Here is a 23,253-nt window from a genome sequence, read left to right as displayed (position 1 = left end):
AGAGATGTCACCTCGCTCATGCAAACGAAATGTTTTTCATGGAGAGTATGGTTGAGGTGAGCGTCTGTGAATGAGCACTCAGTGAGTGAGTAAATCCGAGCACATGCCTTCACTCCTGCATCGAACTCAGCGCATGAATGTCCTGGACTGGCCTGAAAAATTGCCAACAGGCTTCATTTGTAAGAAAGCTTTCATTTATCAGCACGCCCTTCATGTTGATTGTCATTATCGCGCCTTTGCGACGCGACGATCTCACTTCAGGCCCACCAGGCTCATCCATGATGTCAGACCCTCAGAGACCATCAGTAAGTGAGTTTAGGACCTTGGTGCTTTTAGCGCTGTAGAAACAACCGTGCTGGACCTCGGAGACCCCTCACGCTCACTCCCGATGCAACCAGACAACCATACATATCTTAGGGGCACCGAAACAGCGAACGCGGATTAGTAAGACTGTAGCAAGTCACGACCACCCAATTGTGACGCCATATGCACATCCGAATCGTCCAAATAAGGGCGTGTTTGTTGACCATCGGGATAAAACATCGTCAATGAACCAGCCTGTCCAGCCTCATCGAAGCAGCCAACGAAGCAATTGCAGAAGGCAAATCTCCAGACACCATCTACAGTTGGCAATAATTCACGCCGCAATTCCGAGTAGAAGCTTCACAGGGTCAAAACACAAAACCACATCATGGCATCCGGAATCAAGCCGTACAAGATCGAGGTTCCACAATCAAAGATCGAGGAGCTCCACGCCAAGCTCGATCTCGCAAAGTTCCCACCAGAGTCTGCACTCACCGAAAGCTGGGACTATGGCGCCCCGGTCTCAGAAGTGAAGAGGTTGGCCGAGCGCTGGCGCAACGGCTTCGATTGGCGCGCTGCAGAGGCCAAGCTGAATGAGTTGCCACAATTCACGACAACCATTTCAGTGGATGGCTTCGGCGACCTCGAGATTCACTTCATCCACCAGAAGAGCAAGCAACCTGGAGCTGTGCCGCTGCTGTTCTCTCACGGCTGTATGTTTCACCTCGCCCACTCTACACACGTATGTCGCCCATGACTGACTTGAGATCAGGGCCTGGTAGCTTCCTTGAGGTCCTCAAGATTCTCCCGCTGTTGACGACGGAGAAGAATGGTCTTTCTTTCGATGTTGTGGCACCGTCTCTTCCTAACTTTGGGTTCTCGGAAGGTCCGGACAAACCAGGCTTCCGCCTACCTCAGTACGCCGAGGTCATGCACAAGGTGATGCTGAAGCTCGGTTACGAGCAGTATGGTAAGTGTGCATGCTTGAACAGCTATCGGACCACGAGCTAAGAATCATGTAGTCACTCAAGGAGGCGATTGGGGTTTTGGAATCACCCGGTTCATGGGCCTCCTCTACCCAGACCACGTCCTCGCATCCCACATCAACATGGTCTCCGCGAGCCCACCGTCCTTCTTCAAGAACCCGCTACAGTACATCAAAAATCTCTTCCCTTACTCTGAGAAGGAGAAGAAAGGCATTGAGCGAAGCCAGTGGTTCCAGAGAGAGGGTCGCGGATATAACCTTGAGCAGAGCACCAAGCCGGCGACCTTGGGCCTTGCGTGGGCCGACTCGCCCGTGGCGCTACTATCCTGGATTCTTGAGAAGCTGCATGACTGGACTGATTCATATCCATGGACCGACGACGAGCTTCTGACTTGGATTTCCATCTACCAGTTCTCGACGGCTGGGCCCGAGGCCAGCGCGCGGATTTACTACGAGGTTGCGCACCCTAAGCCGCACACGGAGCACATTACGTGGGTTCCGCGGGTGAAGCTTGGGTTATCCATCTTCCCCATGGACCTAATTGTTCCGCCGATGAGCCATGCCAAGACTCTGGGTCCCGTTGTGTTTGCTGTCACGCACGGTGATGGTGGGCATTTCGCTGCTCATGAGAGGCCTGAGATATTGGTCAAGGATTTGAGGGAAATGTTCAGCAAGGGTGGTGGTGCGCACGATGTTGCGGAGGTGCTGTCGAAACAAAGTCTTCGATCAAAGTTGTAAATCAGTTTGGCAAAGCCGCTATGACTTTTACTCCAGGAATATTCACACTCTTGATCTCATCTTCTTTTCAGGATGACCATTTATCAACCATATACCAGCCCCGTAAAGGTTTTCCGTCCCTTATGCCCATTAATGAATTATAATTTTTCAAACGCCAGATAAGAAGAATATGCCATGCTGGAAACACATAATCAACGTTTATACATGTAGATAATTAGATCAGACTTCATGACGATGGGGTACTAAGCTGTGAGATAGCCCGTGGTTTCCCGAGTTAGCCGCAGCTAAATCTTTCGGGTCTGCTGGTAGATCCTGGCCAGGGTTGGCCTCTTCATAGTGAGCCCATTTTACAAATCGGTAGTACGCAGCTGCAAGAGCGGCTCCCATGCATGGCCCAAGCCAGTAGATCCAGTGATAGTTTGGGAACGACCTGCCTGCAACGGCGCACCCAAAACTGCGGGCGGGGTTGAGGGAGCCACCAGTGACCCAGACACCTATTCGATCATCAAAAACTCGTCTGGTGAAATTGAAGTAGAAAGTCTACTTACCTGGAATGAGAATCATGAATAAAGCCAGCCCGACACCGATTGGTGCGAGGAAGGTATCGCGAGACTTCTCCACGGCCAACATGAAAACAACGATGACGAGCTGTGCGGTAAAGAACATCTCAAGGAAGAGTCCCTGGGCAACAGATGTCCCAATGCCAAGCAGCGAGTTTGCCTGCGAAACTTGGCCCGGAAACATGGCTTCAACCAGTCCGCCGGCGCACATCGCGGCCAGCATCTGAGCCGGCACGAGGAAAGCGGACCGCATCCACGGCAATTGACCGCCGAGAGAAAGGCCGAGAGTGACCTAGTCTCGTCCATCAGCATGCGGCTCAACTAGTGTGGCAGGATATGGTTGTGTGCCCGTGAAAATATATGCACTTACCGCAGGATTGAAGAGGCCTCCGCTGATGCGGTAAAAAGTCCAAACATTGACCAGCAGAGAGAGACCGTACGATAGAGCGATGAAGACTACGCCATCGCTGCTCAGCGTGCCATCGCCGGCCGAGGAAGCCCCCTGCTTGATCACCATGATGTTGCCGGCGTACGCAAAGTACAGGAAGAAAAAAGTGCCGACGAACTCGCCCGAGGCGGCAACGAGGTGGCCTCCCATAGCGCTGAGATGTGTTTGAGGGATTTCGTGGTGCTGCCCGTTGGCATGATCATGGTGGCGGTCCTGGGGTTTCGACATCTTTAAACTCTCCTCTCTCTATCTCCCTTCTGTTTCTGTTTTTCTCTGGCCTCTGAATCAGTTGCTTGCGTCGGTGCTGGTAGCGCTATCACTATCAAGGGACATGGGTGGAAGGGAGAAACATCCGAGTGCAAGGGAGGGGACCCTTTTGAACATGTATGATGGCGACATTGTACCTACTTTAGGCATGGGGGAATAACAGCCATAGGGGGTAAACACAAAGGAATATCACAAAACGCCGTGCCAGAAATTCTCCGTTGGGGGTTTAGATCAACGGGTGTGGCTTGGAACGTGGTTAACTGCAAGCAGCTCTAATGACTCTTCGTGATGCGGTGCGCACGTCAGTGGTACCCCCATGGTGAGACATTTAGCCTGGCGCCCCCAATCATAGGTGCATTCGTTGAAGCTGCCGTAAGCCGCAGACGTGCTGGAATCTCCTAATCTGCCGCGCCGCCGTTCCCTTTCCAGACTCGATACGATGACAAGCGACCAGGCCGCGCGCCCGCCTCCATTACCCCATCATCGCGCGTTTGATTTGTTGACAAAGACTGAAATTCCTAAGTCTCACGCCTCGGTCGTCGCTCTTATTCTGCGTGGCTCTCTCCTCGTCCGGGACATTCCCCACGCCATCCACTTACGTGTGCTCCACAATCCTCCATATCAAGAAATCCGAAATAGAAAGTCTAGCGTCCGTCCGTCAATTTTGTTAGTGGCTGGAACTAGGAGTCCCAAAAGCCTCCGTGCCGTCAACCGGTCAACGGAAACAGGCAGTAGGCAGAGATGTTCGAGAAATTGTTTTGATGTTCAACAGAGGGTTGCGTTTGTGCTTGTACCTGTTGGACACACTCTCATTTACATCAGATTGGTGCGACTCGGTTCAAATTGCCTTGCGTAAGTAGGATTCATCATTGAAGTTGATGCTGGCTGCGCCGGTTAACAACATCGTATCACTTTGAAATGTCACGCCGAATACGAGATAGTCAAGTTTCAAACATGCACCAGGAAGGCAGTTGCCGAAGTGCTGTGGGCCGTTCTTAAATCACTCACTCTCTTGTTTGCGTCATAGAGAACACGAGTACGGAAGAGATAACTTCCGTTATCAAATAGCGCTAGCAATTTAGTGAATAGCAATGTTCGCTCAATTCTCAAATAGATGGTATGGGATCTCCAGTCGCTTTTTCCAATAACCAGATTCATTGCTAGATGTAGATAGGAAGCGCTACCCAGGACTAGGAAATGATCGCAAGTCTTTATCATTAAATACCTTACGAATATTATTCATCGTGTAATGCTTAAGGGTGTGGCTCAAAGGTACCGAAATATGCCGCAGTCCACAAGTACGGCCGTTGTAGCAAGTGCGACTTTCATTTGGTGTCCTATGTCATACATCCGGGCAAATGATGTTATTGCCGCGTAATTATTCTTTCCGGTTCTCTTTTGGCGGAGACATCGATGAGTTCGAAAGTGGACTCAAGCATGCCCTTGCTCCGCTCACAACACCAGTGCAGGGTGAAAAGATGAGCTTACGTCAAAGTGCCGACAAAGGGTCTGATCAAGTTGTAGCTTGCGGCTGATAGAACGGTAGTCTTTATTACATGCCAGCCACAATCCAAACATATGCCGAAACTATTGGGTGCAATAGATGCTATATGGTTACATGTGCTCACACCATGCCGCAAGCTTTTTCTTTGACAGGACTAGTGATGAACGCAACAGGGCCGACCTTTTTATCACTACAGTTGCTAGGCAACTCATTCGAAGAAAACCTAAATGGAGGCTGTACAAAAGAAGCCTGATATAGCTGGGGAAAAACTCCAAACACAGTTTGATGGACTGATTTCGAGACCGCCGAAAGAACTGAAGTTTGATGGACTTTTAGTCCTAACGCTTGTCTTCGTCATCGACGCGCTAGATGAACGTTACACCGGAAACATTGAATCCCCTGAATAGGATAGAAGCCGGATGCTCCTCAAGAAGTTTACCAAATTAGCAGCCATTACGGAAGTGAGAGTCCGAGTTTTCCTCACCAGTCGGCCAGAGGTTCCGATTCGGTTTGGGTTCCGGCAAGATGTATATGAGGTCTTGCATCAAGACGTGGCGCTTCACGAAATACCATGCTCCGTTATCGATCACGATATTAGAGTCTTTATAAAGACTCAGCTTGAAGAGATACAAAATTCCTACCGGATTTTACGGGACTGGCCAGGAGAAAGTATCGTCAAACATCTTAATGACACTTCTACTCCTCTCTTTATTTACGCTGCATCTATCTACAAAAGTCAGCCTGAACTTGATCAAGATATTTGCTTTTCCCCTGATGGCAAATTCATGTGCACAAAGTACTCCGATTTGGTTCGAATCATCGATATTGATCTTTAGCCCTTAATCTTCAAATTCAGCAAGCCGATTCTTGCACTTCTAATGCGCGCGCTCAGGAACGCTGAATCCTCACCTGATCGTTCAAAATTTGCGATAACTCTAGCCGAGGGAACGTGAGCGTTTGGGATAGCGAAAACATGGCGGACCCCTTTCTGCTCCCTCAAGGGTTCCACCCCTTATCGTTAAGGCGCAGTTGGAACACGATCACACTGATCTTACGTTGGATTGGAGCAAGGACAGTGAGATCTTGGCGATTGGACTTTCGAATGAGCTTGCTATATACGGAATGCAAGGCACTCAGAGAGTCAACCACTGTCGAAGATCGATGGATACCCATACAGTGAATTGGATGAAGAGCCAATTCAGACATCCAAATGGTTGCCCTTTTCTCCTTGCGGCTCGTACATCGGCACGAATGACGGCCGGATGAACACGTGGCGATTTCAGTAGTGGCACTTTCCTTCCCTTACGCTTCAAATGAGTGAGGCTCCGGAAGAATTTCCAGATGTTAGCGCTGCCCTTGGCAGCTGCTCACCGAACGCAACTCACTTAGCCCTGCTGAATGACGAACCGAAACTGAGACTCATCGACCTGACATCCAGCGCTACGACGTAGAATTAAAGCTTGACCGGACCGACCGGTTAAGGGGGATCACGTACAACTCCACCGCAGGTCTGATAGCTATTGGATTTGTGGAAAGTTACGACACGCAGAGCGGTTATGTGTTGCGGTTAAATCCAGAGATTGGAGATCGGCTTGCCATATTGCAAATGCCGGGCCCTGACCGCTACGTGGTCTCTTCACAGATGGCTTTTATTTGTTACAGCCAAGTGATCACCATCCCCTGTGAAAGTTTTGAGCAACGGTAAAACATCAAAAATCCATACACACAACAGACCACGAAGACAACTCCGGTCAGCTTGGCCCATACAATGTCTTTAGCAGCATCTAAGGACGCAGACGAGATGCGAAAAACTGGATTATGAAGCGTGGTCGAAGGATGATTCTTCTACCGAAACATTGCGAGGAATATATATTATGGCGACCAATTAGTGGAATTGGCACCTTCATCGGTTCTTTGGGTACCTGAGACAAAAGGTGCCCTTTTTCATCGACATAGCCTGCGAAGCTTCTACTGGCGAGGGCCACACATCTGCGCTCCCTGCCACGTAGTTCAGTCTAGCAGATTCCAGCCCACTAAAATCGTAAAAGAGATGGCAGGAACCGTTTACATATGCTTGGTATCAAGTTGTGGTTTACATCGTCGTGCCTTGCCTCATTTTGTGCCCTCGTGGTTTTCGTTGTGACTCAACTCAGCTTCACACCGCTCTCTGTATGTCTTGTCGGCGATCTATAAGGTCTGGAGGATAACCTTTAGCTTGTGACTCGAGAATGATCGACATCTCCTTAGCCATCCTCGAGACCGAGGACCCGGTTGCCATAATCCGCGACGCTTCTTTATACAAGCGAGGCACGCAGCGGCCGCTGTGCAGGAGACCGACCCCAGCAATGTGAGGTCTTTTATGATTTCTGACCTCCAACCAGCCGTTTAAAAGATCTATGTCAACAACTTGGTCGAGTCGGATGATCTCCGTATTGGATGTTCCGGTGCTGGCCCCACTTCCGGCGGAGTTAGGTTCTTGTTGCTCAAAAATATCTGCGTACACCACCATGTAGAGCACGCAGATCAAGACGCTAAGGATGTCGAGTACTGTTGCCACTCTCATAGTGCGAAAGTGTTGAAGAACCTGCGCTGCGTAGTACAAGCAGTGTCTTGCTCTGCTGACATTCTGCGGTATGATGTTCAGCAGTTCAGACCGGGCTTTGCTGTGACCTGCATCTGTCGTCTGCCATTTGCCGTAGGGGTTGAGTAGCCGCAACGGTGTGACTGAGCAAATGGAAAGGACTCGGGAGAGCAAGGCAAAGTCATTCGAGTTGGTGCCGGCGTCCGTTTCGCGCAACATCTGAGAGCATCCTGCCTGGGACAAAGCATCGAAGGCTTTCTGGGAGAGCATCGTCCCCATTCCTAGAGCTAGACCGGGTTGACTAGCAGTACTGCCGACAGAGCCGAGCCCCATAGCTCGAAGCAGATCGCTCTCGGCAGCTTGCTGCACGATGGCCGAGAGCAGTATTGTAGACTTAGCCGGCTGCTCTAGACTCGCCGGCACGACATCGCCGAGACCAACGCGTGCAAGTAGAGCACAAATAGTTAATGAAGGCTGCGGTGGCGGGAGAAGGTGCCACTGCTCTTGACTCGATGACCAGTACGCATCAGCTGTGGGCACCGGAGTTTGTAGCTCAGCAATTGAGAGCAGAGGAGGAAGCATGAAGAATGTCGCCTGGAGACACTCCGACGCTTTTTGTGTGTAAGTTTCGTAGCACGAGGGTGGTTCAGCGAAGGTGACTTACTCCAAGTGAAGTGTATGATCCTTCGTTTGGCTTCGGCTTGTATCCACTGGGACCATGCGTGGTTCGCGTCCTCAGCGGATGTATGCGTGTGCATCAAAGTGCCCTCTCGAGACAGCAGTTGGCGACAAAGGGTGACGAGGATATTCCGGTAGAATTGCACCTCGATGACAATGCTCCGCTCACCCGAGAGCCACTGGCTTTGATGGAACAACAATAGAGATTGCGCACAGGGCAAAACGTCATTGCTCGATAGCTCTTGAATCTGCAATTTATTGAATTGTCACATTAGTACCATGCCATGAGAAAAGCTCCAATGATGGGCCTTACATCTCTTTTCAGCATGTGCTGGGCAATTAGCTGCAGTAGCAAAACATGATCGTGATGGTGGTGCGCTAGGGAGTACCGACTGCCAAGACACAACACACTGAGTACTAGCTGCCACGTCTCGGGTGACGCCTGAAATGTCGGTTTATGCAACAAAGGCATTCGCGGATGAAAGTGCTCAAAATACAATTGCATATATGCATCAAGGTGTCGCAAAGATGGGAAGTTGGCTTCAAGCCCTTGGGCTTCGTGCTGTGGCAGTCGGGCTTTGATGGCTTGGAGCATATATGCTCGCGTTTCTGCTGTCATGGGAGGTACATGAGGAATGTACTCAGCGATCAAGATGTCTTCCTCCTCCGCTGTCAGGTTGCCTGGCCCAGTAATGACCCCAACGGCCTCCACACCTACTCTTGGTGTTGCTTTTGCACCGAAGCTATTCTGCACGCTCTGGTCATCCACAGGTTCAACGACGGTAGCCAAAGCAGTGTCTCCGAAGCAAAAGTCTGTTGATATCCCAACTCCGAGAGAAGTAGCCGGTGAGAAAGGAAACAGAAATCGGGCAGGGGTCAAGAGGGCGTCCCATAGGAGGTCTGGCTCGAGCGGAGGTTGGTCCGAGACGCAAGATTGCGAAGTAATAGGCTGCAAGTTCTGACAAGGCGGAGTAGGGGCAGGGGATACGTCGCCATCGGCTACAGGCTGCGCAACGAGGATAGTCTCGTCGTCGCCAGGATTTGGTTGGTATGAGCAGCGACGACCTTTGTTTGTGCAGTTGGTACAAGGTGCTGGCCTGCAACCATCGCAGCGTTGTTTAGCTTTGGCGCAGGCTTCGCACGCACGACGTTGGTCTCGTGAGAGATGACCGTCGTTGTTTTGCGTCCATTCAACGAGGACTGCAGTACCATGTGTGCGGACATGCCGTTTCAACGTGTCTCTTTTTCCCGCTGAGAGTCAGTCACAGACGTTACAGGAGAAGAACTGGACACAGCCTATCCAAGACACGGAGGATACACACCTTCGAGAGAAAGCCCTCTTACAGATACTGCATGCGTGAGAACGACGGCCGGAGTGGCGGTCCAGATGTCGACTTAGATGCTCGCGCCGACGGAAGGTCTGCCCGCATTCGGGACACAGCAGTGATGCGGAGGCGGAGGAGGAAGACGGGGAGGATGAGGGGCCATTACCGTCACCGACACCGTCGGCAGCGCCATCGTTATCGGCATTGCTACCTAGATTGGCAACTGCGGAGGTATGCGATCGCATGTTGAACAATTTATTGAGGTGTGAAATCTTGGTATGTCTGCGGAGCATGATGGGGAATGTTGGGGTTCCGAGATACCGCGGCGGCGGCGGGGGTGGGGGATCCCGAAATATGTGGAGAATGGCGGCGGGGCCGCGGGGGTGGAGGGATGCCGATGAGAAACTCCCGTCTTGCACTCTACCAACCGCCACCGTAACTCGCGAATGTCACAGAGGGCGGGACTCAGTTCGCCTACTCAATCAAGCTTAGTCCCGTTCACATTAATAGATGGAACTGCCTCAAGCATGTCAAGAAGTCGTTAAAGCTGAGACGTTATGTTAGGCGTTGTATTGCAAACTGCTCTGACGCCCCGATCTGACTTCTTTGTGTTACTTTTATTTTGCAATGTTCAGAAAAGCATATCTGATGTACCCAGTTGCAGTGCAGTCACCTTGGAACCCGTCTCCTTCTCGACCGCTTGCGTAGCTGGGCTTATATCCACCGTCCACGGCTTGATCGGCGCCTCATCGTGCAAACACCAGATCACCTTCTTTGGCTCTCCTAGAAGCTTCGATACTTGCACCGCGAACTGCGCCGCAGATCCATCAAACGGTCTTCCATTCAAGTTCGCCCGTCCAGCAATTGCTTGAATGAGCACGTCTGGCTGTGGTTGCACCGTCTTCAGTATTCCATCGTACCCTCCCAGATGTCCGTTCCACAGCAGTGTCTTGCCCTCCCCGAACAGGAAGTTGTACATTAGCTGCCCTCCGTCAAAGTGAGACATGCATTCCCTCGCCGGGCCGTTGACGTAGTCTACGAAAGAGCGCATGCCCGAGTCCATAGCATCTCGAGGCATGTGGTCGCCGATCTTGAGGAGGCCGTATTTCATACCGAATGTGATATCCAGTGTGCAAGCGTACTGGCTTGCTCCTCCAATATACTCCTTGCCTGTATCCATGATTGCAGGCACATCGGCATGCGAGCCACCAGGCATGAGACAATGCAGTGAAGGCCAGACATGGACGGAGGCCGCGGCCAATCTAGCATCCGGAGCTGGAGGAGCGCCTGGTGGCCCAGGAGCGATGTCAACTTCACCACGAGATGCAGCTTGACGGCACTTGAAAGGAAAAAGAGGGATGCGCTCGCCACCAGATACAGGGATCAACTGGTCCTCGGGCACTCCAGCTGACCGAAGGACGTTAATGGCTTCGCCATTAGCAATAACATGTGCTCCGGTTTTGATTGCGATCCTATCGGCTCCGGGAAGACTAAAGGACACCTAGTGAGTCGGCTTTGTGGAAAGATAATAGTGACTGTAATGCGAATCAGTCTGACACTCACTGGTCAAAATGTGCGTGGGAGATGAAGACGTAATCCGCTTCATCCACATCGTCGATAGCCAACACTTTGGGCAGAACATCTGGACGCTCCAGCCATGTGTCCAAGAAGATGACGAGACCGTTGACTTTCACGCGAAACGTGGTAGCACCTGGGTGATTAATGAGCCTCACGAATCTCGGCAGTAATTAAGAGACACTGAATGTGGCGGCAACTTACCGAACCACTCGATTGTGGCATTCATGCTTAAGCTTTTGCCTGTCAACGCCGTGAAGTGGAGAAGAAAGCAAGCTGTAGTTCAGATTGACGTCTGGATTGAATCTGAATTATGCACCTAATATAGCCAGGCTGGAGCCACAGACCCTCTGATGGCCAAGCCCGGGGACCCCCGCAACTCCGCACCGCGAGGCGAACTTATTCTACAATCCAGGCTTTGCAGAAACTATCGGATCCCATCCAACGCCACCACCGTAACTACCCAGGCAAATTCCAGGATCCTGTCGACAAGCCGTGTCCAGCCTTCGTCTCTGGCTTGTGCTCGCTCCTAGAATGTCCATCACACAGAGGAGTCGGTAAAGCAAATCCATTGTCACGCTACCTTCATAATATCCTTTTCGATTATCAGCACATTGGCTCAATCTGTAGACACAGATCTCCTATATGCACTACTTCTCATGCGATACATAGTCTACCTTCCCTTCGGCTTTCAAACCAATAGTCTCTAAGGCAGAAATGAGCCATCCCATCGCGGTGATAGCCATTCCGACGAAGGTAATCATCATCTTACCCGATAACGTCGTCAAATCTAGCGAAGTTACGGTCTCACTGGCCTTCACCATCCTAAACGCGCGAGTATACATCTCTGCGTCGAATGTGCGCGCTAAAGCGGCGAGTTCCCCATCCGACGGCACGTTCTGCTCAAATGTTGCTTGGTGGAAAAGTTCGACAAGATTGGCGGCATCAGTCAGCGCCTGGTTTGCACCCATGCCTCGGCCAGGCGTCATGGGGTGCACGGCGTCGCCGAGGAGAACCACTCGCGAATTTTTGTCAACACCGTTTCGCCAATCCGTCTTCGGCTTGACGGAGCTGGTCACAAGGCCCGTCCGGACAGCCTCAGTCGCTGATCTCATGATGAGTTCTAAAGGTTTGCCATAGCCAAGGTCGTTTTGGAAGTAATCTATGAGGTGAGGAATGATCTTCTCAGGATTCGAGCCGGCCTTCGCTATCAGCTCGTCTCCCCGGGCCCTCGGTATACCGACCGACCAGAACAAGGTGTATGACTCTGTGCCGCTGGTACTTGGGTCCTTCTGGGGGTCATAGACGGATGCAAATCCAGCAACATCTTTGCCGCCCAAGAACATTACCGAGCCAGATTCGACGAGCGACTCGGGCAGCTCATCTCGTACAGATCGTGAAATTATGCCGCGAGACTGGATCAAAGTCATGCTGTCTAGCTTGATCTTGTTGTTAAGGCCAACCTGTCGGTTGACCTGGCTGTTGCTGCCGTCTGATGCGATAAGAATGTCAGCCTCCTGTGAAGCCTGGCCATCGAAGTGTAGCTGCACGCCGCATCGCTCACCGGGCATCAGCTCAAAGCGTGCGAAGGTGTGGTCGAAGTGAACCCGCCCTTGAACTAGTAATGGCTGTAGAAGAGCACCACGCAGTCTTTTCCTAGGTATGGCTCGACTCTTGGGATACAACTTGAGATCGCCGAGGCGAAGACGGACTGCGAAAGTATCGGGATCAACAATGGTAGGCGCTTCCGCCTGATCACCGGCCCAAACCTCGCGGATCAATGACCAGAGCTCAAGGTCGGAGACTGTCTTCAGAGCGTTAAGGCCATTGGCGCTGATGCGGAGCTGATACCCGCCACGCTCTGAGTTGAATGCAATTGTGTCGCGTTCGAAGACCTGGACATCGAATCTCCCAGCTGGATCTTTCAGCAAGCCGTTGGCGACGGCAAGTCCAGAGATTCCTGCGCCAATGATGGCGACTCGAATTTTGTGATGCTTGCCCTCGTGAGGAAGAAACTTAGACGAAGCCATGGTGGGTTAAAGTGAATGAAAGACTTAGATGTGTAACAACCAACCGCGGTAGTCTGAACGATGAGAAACTTTTCTTCCCATATGGGAAGCCATGAGGTCTGTTTTGAAATAATTATCGCCTGTGCCAGGAGGTCCGTATTGTGACCTTGTCGAATTGCTCTAGAGGGACGGCACAACACCACATCGGAGTACCCCACAATGTGGAGGCGTCCGTATGAAGCAAGGAACCTTGGACGGCGTCATGTTCTTCTCCTCACCGTAAAAGCACCCACCCGCCGGACGTGGGCTTGTTGTGTGCCGCCAACATCATCCAATGTATTCGACGTCTTGAGAAATACAACAGCCATGTCAACAATTAGCATTTCAGGAATAGCCATACCCCGCCTATGCTTCGGAGTGGGAACCCTCATGAAGTGGGCACCCGGCCACACTCATCCACTTCCTACAGACAGCAGCGTCGAAATTCAACAAGCGATTGACGCGGGGTTCCGTCACTTCAACACTGGTGATATCTACACCAATAATGACAGCTTTGCCGAAGTCCTTCGCCGCAGCAATCTCATACGCTCCGAGATCTTCCTATCCCTTAAGATCAATACCTACGCATCCCTAGGATGTCGAGGCCGCGATCACATGATCCAGGCCGTAAAGCAGGAGATTGAGCGGTTTGGGACACTAGAAGGCTATGTCGACATCCTGCAGCTGCACTTCCCGCCCCGCGGTTATGATGGTAACATGACCAATCGCGATGCATGGCGTGTGCTGGAAGATCTTAAGGATCAGGGAGTTGCTCGCATTATTGGTGTATCGAATTGGTATGTCGTCAATAACACAACGACGGGGCGTAACCCGATCAAAGCTCACGAGCGCGATTTTGTAGGACCTTGCCCGATTACCACGACGTCTTCAGCGCCAGCGACCTCAAACACCCTCCACAGCTCAATGAATACGAGTTCAATCCGTTCTTGCTGTCTGATCCCAAGGTCCGGCAACTCCGCGAGTTCGAGGTCAAGCATAACGTTGTCCCAATGAGTATTAACACCATTAACCAAGTCTCTGGGAAATAAATCTCCCAAGCTAACAGTCGCGCAGACTATGGCCTTTTGACAGCCGTCAGCGGTCGCTTGCCCACTGAAGACAGCACAGCACTGTTGCAGAAGTTGGAAGAGCAGTCAAAGCAAACGAGGCTGTCCACAGCTGATCTGCTGCTCAGCTGGGCATACTACCGGCTTGGCGGCATTGTCGTGACATCTACATCGAAGGCAGACCGCGCTAAAAAGACCTTCGCGCTCCTTTCGGCCAAGCAAGCGCCTGTTAACGGTCAGATCTACGAGGAGATTGAGAAGGCGGCAACGCTGGATGGTCCTGAAGGTAAGGTATTCTATGGTCATCCTCACATGGAGAAAGCTCGCCAGCAAAATATGAATGCTCAGAAATAGGATCCATAGCAAGTAGCAATTACCATTATCTATATCTATCAACTAAAGAGGGCAGCTAGGAATCACCAGCTGACATAGTCATTGAACCCCAAGTGAGCCTCCAAAACATGGGCTTTAACAGACAGAGTTCGTTGAATTTGCCTCTTGTACTATTTTAATGTATACTGTAGAAGTCTCACGACATGGCTTCAACCCCGCATTTATACTGTCTTCTACAAGAATTCAACTACCCCACCGCCACTTACCATGTGAGTTTCGGCACCCCACCACATCCTGCAACGTCACTAGTGTTTCCCCACGCCCTCATCCCCCAAGAGCCATATGTTATAAGCTTTGTCTACATTACGAATTTTCAAACAAAGCATCTCTAGGCGAAAACTGTCATGTCTCTTCTTGTGCTCTTTGGTTCTCTCACGCTCCTTGCCATCAGCTGGCTGCTCAGCCACATCCTTGCATGTCTTTCACTCCCTGGAGCGTACGGGCCTGCCCTTGCCAGATGGACTGATGCATGGTACATCTGGAAAATATGGCAGGGCAAGTATGAGGCGTACGACATCGAAGCACATGAGAATGGCTGTATGTGGCTACTATTCCTTAGCTCTAATCACTTCCTGGCCCATTGCTGATGACCACCAAAGCCAGGAAAATCGTTCGCATCGGGCCTCGCATGTACAGCATTGACGACCCGGCCATGGCTCGCGTAATCTATGGCATCTCATCTCCCTTGCCAAAAAGCGGATGGTACGATGCCTGGGGAGACCCTCGCATCCCGAACCACAATCTCTTCAGTGCGCGCGATCGCGCCGTGCATGGCCTCATGCGCCGCAAAGTCGCCAGCATGTACTCCATGTCGACAATCAAGTCCTACGAGCCCTATGTTGACAGCTGTATTGCGCTTCTTCTGAAGCGTTTCGACGAGTTCGCCGAGAGCGGAGAGACGTTTGACTTGCAGCAGTGGATGCAGTGCTATGCATTTGATGTGATTGGTGAGATAACGGTGAGTTTGGTGGTCCGCTCATTTGCCCGATTGCATCAATTTTCTGACTCTTATACCAGTTCGGCAGACGAGTAGGTTTCTTGGAATCTGGCGGGCAAGATATCGACGGCATCATGCGAGGTCTAGAAGACGCCAACGCGTTCTCGACACTCTCAGGCGTCAACGCCGTCTTGTTGCCCATACTTCTCGTCCTTTATGGTAACCCTGTTCGTGGTATCGCAAGTTTTGCGCGAAAGCTGCAATCCGAGAGCGATGATATTGACATCAAGGAAAAGCATGGCGGAGAGACCTTCCTGACAAAAGCTCAACGACTGCAGAAGGAAGACCCGGAGGAATACGAAAGATTTCGTGTTCGAACACTTACTTTGACAGGAAATGTTGCAGCTGGAAGTGACACCACGAGCATTTCCCTAACCAGTGCGATGTACCATATTCTCACCACAAATGGTGTCGCAAAGAGCATGTACGAAGAGCTCTATTCTCAAGGCTTCTGCTCTAGCCTCGATGAACACATTACTTTTGACCAAGCCCAGCAACTTCCGTACCTCCAGATGGTCATCAAAGAAGCCCTGCGACTCCATCCAGCCGTCGGCTTGCCCATGTGGCGCGAGGTCATAGGGTCCGGTCTAGACGTCGATGGAACCCATTTTCCGCCTGGGGTAAGTCTTTAAAGCCTTATTCAACATGGCACAGCCGCATAAAATTGTTCTAACTACTTTGAACAGACACTCATCGGTATCAATCCCTGGGTAGCGCACCGGAACGCAAAAGTCTTTGGCACAGACGCCGCAGACTTCATACCTGAACGGTGGGATCCCCAACGCGCCTCCTCGGAGACGTTAGCGGTCATGGAGCAGTACTACCTGCCTTTCGGAGCGGGCGCGAGGACCTGCATAGGGAAGCATATATCAAGCCTGGAGATGGTGAAGTTGATCCCAGAGCTAGTCAGGCGGTATGAGTTTAAGTGTCTTAGTGGGGAATTGAAGACTGTTAATAGGTGGTTTGTAAAGCCACAGAAAGTACTCTTTAGTGTCACGCGGAGAGGACTTAGATCTTAAAATTGAACAGCAGAGGATTTATGTTTAGCCTTATAGGTAAGAGGAAGTTAAAGTCCCTGACCATTTGCGCGGCAACCTTGGTGCAATGGTACATGGAAGGTCTCCATGGCCGGGAACTCGTGGCTTGCAACAACGCAGTGGTTCATCACTGCCGCACAACCTCCTCATCTGACTTGCATAGCACCTTAGGAAGGGCTCGGAGACTACTATAGGGAGTCTTTCTGTCGCGGTGGCATTCCTGACTGTGCTTTCTGGGATGTGTTGATGGGATGGGCATGCTGTAAGCGTTGTGTGCTCCTCATGTGGGTGTTATTTGCGAGCCTTCTCTGACGACAAGTCTTCTATAGGACCTGGGATGCGCGAGGATGTCAGCGCGATGGTGGATAAGTATGGTACCTGGAATGACTATTGGGAAAACAAGAAGCCGAAGCTCCGCAACATTACTATTCCGATGTATGCCACTGCCAGCTTCTCAACTGGGCTATATATCGAGGGATCAGTCAGAGCATTCTAGCTCTTTCGATCATCTGAAGAGTTGTACTTCTTCCATCTGGAATGAGGCGTATTGCCATCTACTCAAATTGTTGAGACACTGCAAAAGGTTGCGCTGGACTGCGACTCAAGAATGGCACGACATGTACCAGCAAGAGAATCTCGATGACTTGCAGCGATTCTTCGACAAGTACATGCTGGATAAAAACAATGGCTGGGAGACTACGCCCAGGATCCGACACTAGCTGCTGGGTTACAACCGTTCAAGCGTAGTCAATCAGCCTGCTGCTCAATTTCCGCCAGCGAAGTTCAGGTACGAAACCTTGTTCCTTGATGCGACGAATACATCTCTGGGGCACCGAAAACCCTCGTCTAAGAGCGTGGTCGAGTATCATGCGGATTCGCCTTCTTCTCTTATGGGGTGCTTGCAGCCCCAGACCTCGGCCGCTAGTCTCATAGATCAAGGCCAGGGCCAGGACCCGGACCAGGACCAGGGTCTCGAGTCTTTCCCCCTCGGCCAGATCCCCATGTGGTTCAGAAGGGTGTCAAAGCATCGTGATCTGGGGTATTTGTGCGGGGTGAAGCGAACGAAGCGGAGCTATTCCCAGCGACAAGATCGAACTTCAATGCTTGCGTCGAATTTCAAAGTGGCAATATGGTTCGTGATCATATCACGCCGAATAGCTTGGGAGAATCATGATTTTGGGTGCTGAACGAAACTGCATCGGTGGTCCTAGTTTCTGTGGATCTTGCAGAATTTGCTAAATCGCGGCATCTAGAGTCGGCAGTCATGAATCTCCACCAATTCCGACTTTCGGAACCACTTAGACTTGAAGTTGCCGGTGGAGGCTTTAGTATGCACTCTCTGTATTATGACCTAACCTCATGACTTCTTGACAACAGCTCCTCGTTTCTCGGTCTATTCGACGACAACACAGTTGGCTTCTTCACGAGTGCCATTCAAGAGCCCGCAAAATGCCATTTCTAAACCCTCAGCCCAAGATCATCATCGCTGGTGCAGGTATTGGTGGCCTCACGGCAGCGCTGTCCCTCCACGCCGCTGGGTTCACAGACATCCACATCTTCGAAGCAGCGTCACAACTCACAACTCTTGGCGTCGGGATCAATGTGCAACCCTCCGCCATTCTCATTCTCCGTAATCTCGGACTCCTGGAAGCTTTCGAGAAGACCGGCGTCAAGACGCAAGAACTGAACTTTTACAACCGTCACGGCCATGCCATTCTCAGCGAGCCACGAGGTCTCAAGGCAGGCTATTCGGTTCCGCAATTCAGCGTTCATCGCGGCGAATGCCAAATGCTGCTTTTGAGTGCCGTCAAAGAGCGTTTGGGCGAAGGGGCGGTCAATCTCAATCACGCTCTGACAGGGTTCTCACAGGATGAGAAGAGCATCACAGCAGAGTTTTCGCAACGGCGAGATGGTGCGCCGGCAGGACAGTCGAGCGTCACTGGCCATATTCTGATAGCCGCTGACGGAATCAATTCGACCGCGAGAAAGGTTCTCTACCCCAACGAAGGCCCGCCACGATTCTCGGGCCGCATGCTTTGGCGCGGCTGTATCGAGCGTGAGCCGTATCTCACAGGAGCATCAATGGTTTGGGCTGGTCACGCCGATCAAAAGTTCATCGCCTATCCCATTAGCCAGCGCTCCGCAGATAAGGGCAAGAGCCTTGTGAACTGGATTGCCGAACTCAGGATAAGAGACAAGGATGATGAGGATCTCACGCCGCCACAGACGGACTGGACAAAAGCAGTCGACAAGTCTGTGTTTGAGGGGCCGTTTCAAGGTTGGCGGTGCGGCGGGCTCGAGATGAAGGATCTCATCGACGCAACCGAGAAGGTTTTTGAGTTCCCTATGAGCGATCGGGACCCTGTTGAGCGTTGGAGCTTCGGCCGCCTGACTTTGCTTGGTGATGCTGCGCACGCCATGTACCCGATTGGCTCCAACGGCGCATCGCAGGCTATTATCGACGCGGAGACTCTTGCGAAGCAACTTGTTGAGACCCAAGACGATGTGGTGGCGGCGCTGAAGGCGTATGAGTCGGAGCGGCTGCCAGCCACGTCCAAGATTATCATGGCAAACCGTGGAAATGGACCGGATCACGTCTTGCAAATATGCGAGGAAAGAGCACCCGATGGTTTCGAGAATGTCTACGATGTTGTCCCGAAGAACGAACTAGAAGACATTGGTCGGGTCTACAAGAAGGTGGCTGGGTTTGAAATGGAAAGTGTGAATAAGAAAGCACAGGAAACAGACGGCATTAGTGAGAAACTAGGATTAAAGAGCCCAGCTGAGTGGATTTAGGCCTCAGAGCTAATCAAGCGTTGATGTTTGGCACCTCCTAAAGAAATCTCAGTTGACATTGACAGAAATGACAGCGAGTTAAGAAAAGCGAAGATATTACTGGCTGCTCTAGAGTCCCATTCCCAAGCTATCTGAGGTGCATTGCAATTCAAAACTCTTCTTGGAGTCATGCGGGCTTCTATTCGGTGCCGTTTGAGACGACGAGTGCTAGTAGTCAGGAACATGCAGTAAATAGTTCTGGGGAGAAGCGGACCGGGGGCAAATTGCCAGAGCCTGAACATGACTTGTCAATGTCTCTGGTTCCTGGCGTACATCAACGACCGTTTAAGGTATGATGGCGCAAGTCCAGACTCCCGCACCTGAAGTCAACGTGATGCTGCGGAGTGTCTCAGACCATGGTTGAGGTGTGCAGGCGCCACGGTATCATTAGTTTTGGTCTAGTCTCTCCCTGCGCGGCAGCTGCATCCAATCCCCTCTCGTTACCCAGGACATTCACAATCCATAGCATCTTGGCCGTTGTCGCTGCAGTCTGAGCTACAGGTAAGGAGTCCGGCAGTCAAGTGACTTTGAACCCCGGCTTGTGCCACCATTTGGCCTGCGCACATCCTGTCGCGGCATTTCAAGCGGCCAAGTTCGATTCATTGGCCCTGAACAGGCCACTAATTAATTGGTGCATGAACGCATACCGCGGAAGGCTTACCTGTTTCTTCTGAAGTTCTATCCGTCAGTTGCCCTCTCTTCAAATGTGACGTATCTCGAATGCACTGCACCTACGACATGCATGATCTCTATCTTGGTACAGCATCACATCAGTTCTTCAGAAATACGCGAGAGGGCTCTCCAAACTCTGTTCGCTGAAGCTTGGACAGAAAAGAAGTCAAGATAGAGTAGAGAGTGGGATTTAACCTTTAGACTTTCTGCCCAGGCTTGAAACCACAAGGCGCTCGATGTCACATGTATCAACATTCAATCCGAGTCAAAAGTGTTCAAAAGGTGTTTTGGCTCTACTGAAGGGATGCATACAGAGGATCAAGCTAACTACCGGAATCTCTTTCCCGGGAGACATAGTCACCACCTATAATTCACTGGTAAAGAGAAAGCCATAGATGAATTTGGGATCTATCATCTGCAACATTTTGCTTTTTCCCCTGCCTCCCTTTTGAAGAGAATCACGCCAGTGACGGAATGGTCCAAGCTTGGGAGGTTGGCTCCTTCTAGTGGCCCGTGACTGAATATCTTTCTTTTCCGCTCCCGCCGTCTTTCCGAAATCCGACCATCTTCTTGGTGTTTCATCTTTTCAATGCCCCATGACTTGACCACGGCTACTACCTCGCTGTCAGAATGGCGTCGTGAAAGGACACCATGGATAATACGTTGCCGTCGTCAACCATACGAGCAATTGCGTCCTTGGTCGTCCTCTTTGTTCTCGCGACGACCTTTCTCGCTCTCAGGATTTACGCGAGAGTCTCGGCGTTGAGAAGTTGGCGGCTGGGGACGGACGACTATCTCATACTTTCGGCGTGGGTGAGTACGGATCTTTGCGTAATCAATCCCGCGATTCTCTTCTGTTCTTCTAATGCCATGTCTAGGTTCTGTTCACATGCATGATATATCTTCGGGTCGCGCTTCTAAGTGCGTCTACGTTTGCGGGGATACTGAACGTCCCCAAGTACAGCAAGATCAGTAAGGCAGCCGGGGTAATGTCAAACATAGCGTGGGCGCTAAGCAAGACATCGTTCGCCTTCACGCTCATGCGTTTGATGACGGGGAAGCTTCGATGGATGCTGTGGTTCATCATCTTCTCCATGAACCTCTTCATCGCGCTGTGGCTCCCATTCTTTCTGAACCCATGCGGCCCTGGCGGACCGGAGCCATGCTGGCCACGGGAAATGTCTGTTCCGTTTGGGATATTTGTCAATGGTGATTACACTCATGTTGTCTTTGTCATATGGTTTTTTCCAGGATTGAGGTGGCTGACTTTCCTCTCTTAAGCATATTCGGCCTTCTTGGACATTTTTCTCTCCTTGTTACCATGGAAAATTATATGGCCTCTTCATCTTAGCACTCACGAACGGATTGGCATTTGTGTAGCTATGAGCATGGGTATCTTGTAAGTTTCGGTTCCGCATTTGGTGCATCAATTCTATGTCTTGGATTTTGTCGATTAATGTTGTCTGCAGCGCTGGAGCTACTGGGATAGTCAAGGTTTTATATCTATTCGGACCACAATCACGCAGTATATTCGACTCCGGAAGTATATGTAAGTTCTGACACGTCCGGTTATGAACCCTCAAGAATCAACTTGGAGGTCATATCAGACTGACCCTTTTCTTCCCCTAGACACATTAAGCACCCTCTTCATCTGGGAAAGCGCTGAGATCTCAGCCACAATCATGGCAACATCAATACCCATGTTGCGAAAACTCGCCGTCAACGTCTCAACCAGATACTCTTCTCGAGGAAGTAGCGAAAACACCATGCTGTCCGTTTTCCAGCGCCAGTTACGTATAGCTGGCCTCAGTAATGATGCTGAGAACCAATACGCTGACCAACCAACAAATTATACTGGCGCTTCCTCTGCGAACTATTCACGGGCTCGAGGGACGAGTTCTTGAGTACGATTAGGACATAACACAACAAGCACTGGCTACTCTAGTCCGATGTTTGAACTTATTGAAATTTGGAAAAGATTGATGCTAATAGCCGCACAGCCTCTCAAACCTTCATAATACCTCAACCTCTCTCAGATAGCCTTCCAACGGGCTGATTCAGATTAGCTGCAGTCAAACATAAAGGAATCAGACATAAAACGTCCAGTGTACGAAGCATTCCGTCTTCAACCTGTAAAATCCTCTTAGAGATCGAAAGATACCGCAATGGCGATGTGCTCTTGACCGAGCTTTTCGGTTTCATGTTGGCTTTTTCGTAATAAAGTTAGCTTGACTATTTTGACAGATTTCCGTCAAATTTTGGAACAGAATATAGAAGAGTCGCTCAATTGTTGCAGAGTCGCATTGTTTTTCCTGATATTGAATTCTATAATACGTGCATTAGCTCGTGATCGTTCTGGAGGCTCTTGATTTTAACTTCTTGCTTCATGCGAGCGCAAATCCGCGTCAATTGCAACAGCTAAGACTATTTCCACCTCACGCACCTCACGTTATGCGTCGATGAGTAGATATCTGCGGAACAGTGAATAGATTATTGGCGTTCATCTCAAACTCTGAAGTGTCTTTCAACACGCGATTTGAGGACACTTTTCAGCTCGATAAACCCGCAATCCCCCGAAAGCACAACAATCACATATTGACGGCGGGACTTTTATGGGCAAAATTGCACCTAAGTACGTGTAGTCGTCTTTCCCAGAACGAATGTACATGTCGCGCTGTTGCATGATACCATGACTCGGAGGGGTCCTGGATTTCCGGACCACACAAGGAACATCAGCTATTGGTTTGGATGCTGATGTGGTAGACCGGAGACTCCGTCGCCAAGGCAGGCAAAGATTGTACCCACTGGAGAATTCTGGTCTGAGCGGTATTTGCGCCCTGGAAATGGAGAAAATCTGACGACACAGTCTCACTCATGACTTCATACACGACATGCTCTGTTGGTCAAATACAACAGCGATGTCGGAAGGAACTTAACCTGTTCAGGATGCTCTATTGCTCTGAGCCAAGTTTGCGAACCATGTTGATGTCTGCAACAGCAGCCCAATACGCATTTGTCGTATTCATAGCTCATTCATTGGCCAATCCTATGTTGTCCCTCTCATCGAGTCATGCTCGAGCTGCGTCGGATAGGTCGGCGGTGCGGTGAACGACCTCGTCTCGATTGCCAGGGCTTTCTCCATACAACAAAACCGGGGTCTTCTTTCGCTCTCGGGTTGTAGATGTTTGAGTAATGCGCGTGGATACTAAAGCCTTTGATTGTTACGAGTATACGTAGTGC

General features: G+C 50.8%; 9 protein-coding genes across 9 annotated transcripts; 5 read left to right on the top strand and 4 right to left on the bottom strand.

The window, feature by feature from the left end:
- Nucleotides 1-691: 691 nt before the first annotated feature.
- CPAR01_14473 (epoxide hydrolase) lies at nt 692-2,026 on the top strand (the record flags this gene model as incomplete). Its single annotated transcript, XM_060498724.1, has 3 exons — nt 692-1,016; nt 1,076-1,273; nt 1,326-2,026. 3 exons carry the CDS (start codon nt 692-694, stop codon nt 2,024-2,026), a joined length of 1,224 nt encoding a protein of 407 aa, XP_060342785.1.
- Nucleotides 2,027-2,245: 219 nt separating this feature from the next.
- CPAR01_14472 (aquaporin related protein) lies at nt 2,246-3,262 on the bottom strand (the record flags this gene model as incomplete). Its single annotated transcript, XM_060498723.1, has 3 exons — nt 2,246-2,520; nt 2,575-2,878; nt 2,957-3,262. 3 exons carry the CDS (start codon nt 3,260-3,262, stop codon nt 2,246-2,248), a joined length of 885 nt encoding a protein of 294 aa, XP_060342784.1.
- A 3,698-nt stretch (nt 3,263-6,960) lies between these two features.
- CPAR01_14471 (uncharacterized protein) lies at nt 6,961-9,634 on the bottom strand (the record flags this gene model as incomplete). The annotated part of the gene is made up of 4 exons (XM_060498722.1): nt 6,961-7,997; nt 8,051-8,312; nt 8,378-9,129; nt 9,409-9,634. 4 exons carry the CDS (start codon nt 9,632-9,634, stop codon nt 6,961-6,963), a joined length of 2,277 nt encoding a protein of 758 aa, XP_060342783.1.
- Nucleotides 9,635-10,020: 386 nt separating this feature from the next.
- CPAR01_14470 (uncharacterized protein) lies at nt 10,021-11,193 on the bottom strand (the record flags this gene model as incomplete). The annotated part of the gene is made up of 3 exons (XM_060498721.1): nt 10,021-10,879; nt 10,953-11,100; nt 11,169-11,193. 3 exons carry the CDS (start codon nt 11,191-11,193, stop codon nt 10,021-10,023), a joined length of 1,032 nt encoding a protein of 343 aa, XP_060342782.1.
- Nucleotides 11,194-11,614: 421 nt separating this feature from the next.
- CPAR01_14469 (uncharacterized protein) lies at nt 11,615-12,994 on the bottom strand (the record flags this gene model as incomplete). Its single annotated transcript, XM_060498720.1, has 1 exon — nt 11,615-12,994. The coding sequence occupies one exon, from the start codon at nt 12,992-12,994 to the stop codon at nt 11,615-11,617; it is 1,380 nt and encodes a 459-aa protein (XP_060342781.1).
- A 345-nt stretch (nt 12,995-13,339) lies between these two features.
- Nucleotides 13,340-16,488, top strand: CPAR01_14468 (uncharacterized protein; the record flags this gene model as incomplete). Its single annotated transcript, XM_060498719.1, has 8 exons — nt 13,340-13,809; nt 13,875-14,026; nt 14,087-14,365; nt 14,653-14,681; nt 14,805-15,009; nt 15,072-15,430; nt 15,490-16,089; nt 16,156-16,488. 8 exons carry the CDS (start codon nt 13,340-13,342, stop codon nt 16,486-16,488), a joined length of 2,427 nt encoding a protein of 808 aa, XP_060342780.1.
- Nucleotides 16,489-17,955: 1,467 nt separating this feature from the next.
- Nucleotides 17,956-19,302, top strand: CPAR01_14467 (monooxygenase; the record flags this gene model as incomplete). The annotated part of the gene is made up of 1 exon (XM_060498718.1): nt 17,956-19,302. One exon carries the CDS (start codon nt 17,956-17,958, stop codon nt 19,300-19,302), a length of 1,347 nt encoding a protein of 448 aa, XP_060342779.1.
- A 1,362-nt stretch (nt 19,303-20,664) lies between these two features.
- On the top strand, nt 20,665-20,989 carry CPAR01_14466 (uncharacterized protein; the record flags this gene model as incomplete). Its single annotated transcript, XM_060498717.1, has 2 exons — nt 20,665-20,830; nt 20,892-20,989. The coding sequence occupies 2 exons, from the start codon at nt 20,665-20,667 to the stop codon at nt 20,987-20,989; spliced, it is 264 nt and encodes an 87-aa protein (XP_060342778.1).
- A 458-nt stretch (nt 20,990-21,447) lies between these two features.
- On the top strand, nt 21,448-21,917 carry CPAR01_14465 (uncharacterized protein; the record flags this gene model as incomplete). The annotated part of the gene is made up of 2 exons (XM_060498716.1): nt 21,448-21,562; nt 21,643-21,917. 2 exons carry the CDS (start codon nt 21,448-21,450, stop codon nt 21,915-21,917), a joined length of 390 nt encoding a protein of 129 aa, XP_060342777.1.
- Between the last annotated feature and the right edge of the window lie 1,336 nt (nt 21,918-23,253).

This window comes from Colletotrichum paranaense (genome assembly GCF_030867605.1).
Source record: "Colletotrichum paranaense strain IMI 384185 chromosome Unknown Scaffold_15.1, whole genome shotgun sequence".
Classification (NCBI taxonomy): Eukaryota; Fungi; Ascomycota; class Sordariomycetes; order Glomerellales; family Glomerellaceae; genus Colletotrichum; species Colletotrichum paranaense.
This window is presented reverse-complemented; position numbering and strand designations above follow the sequence as displayed.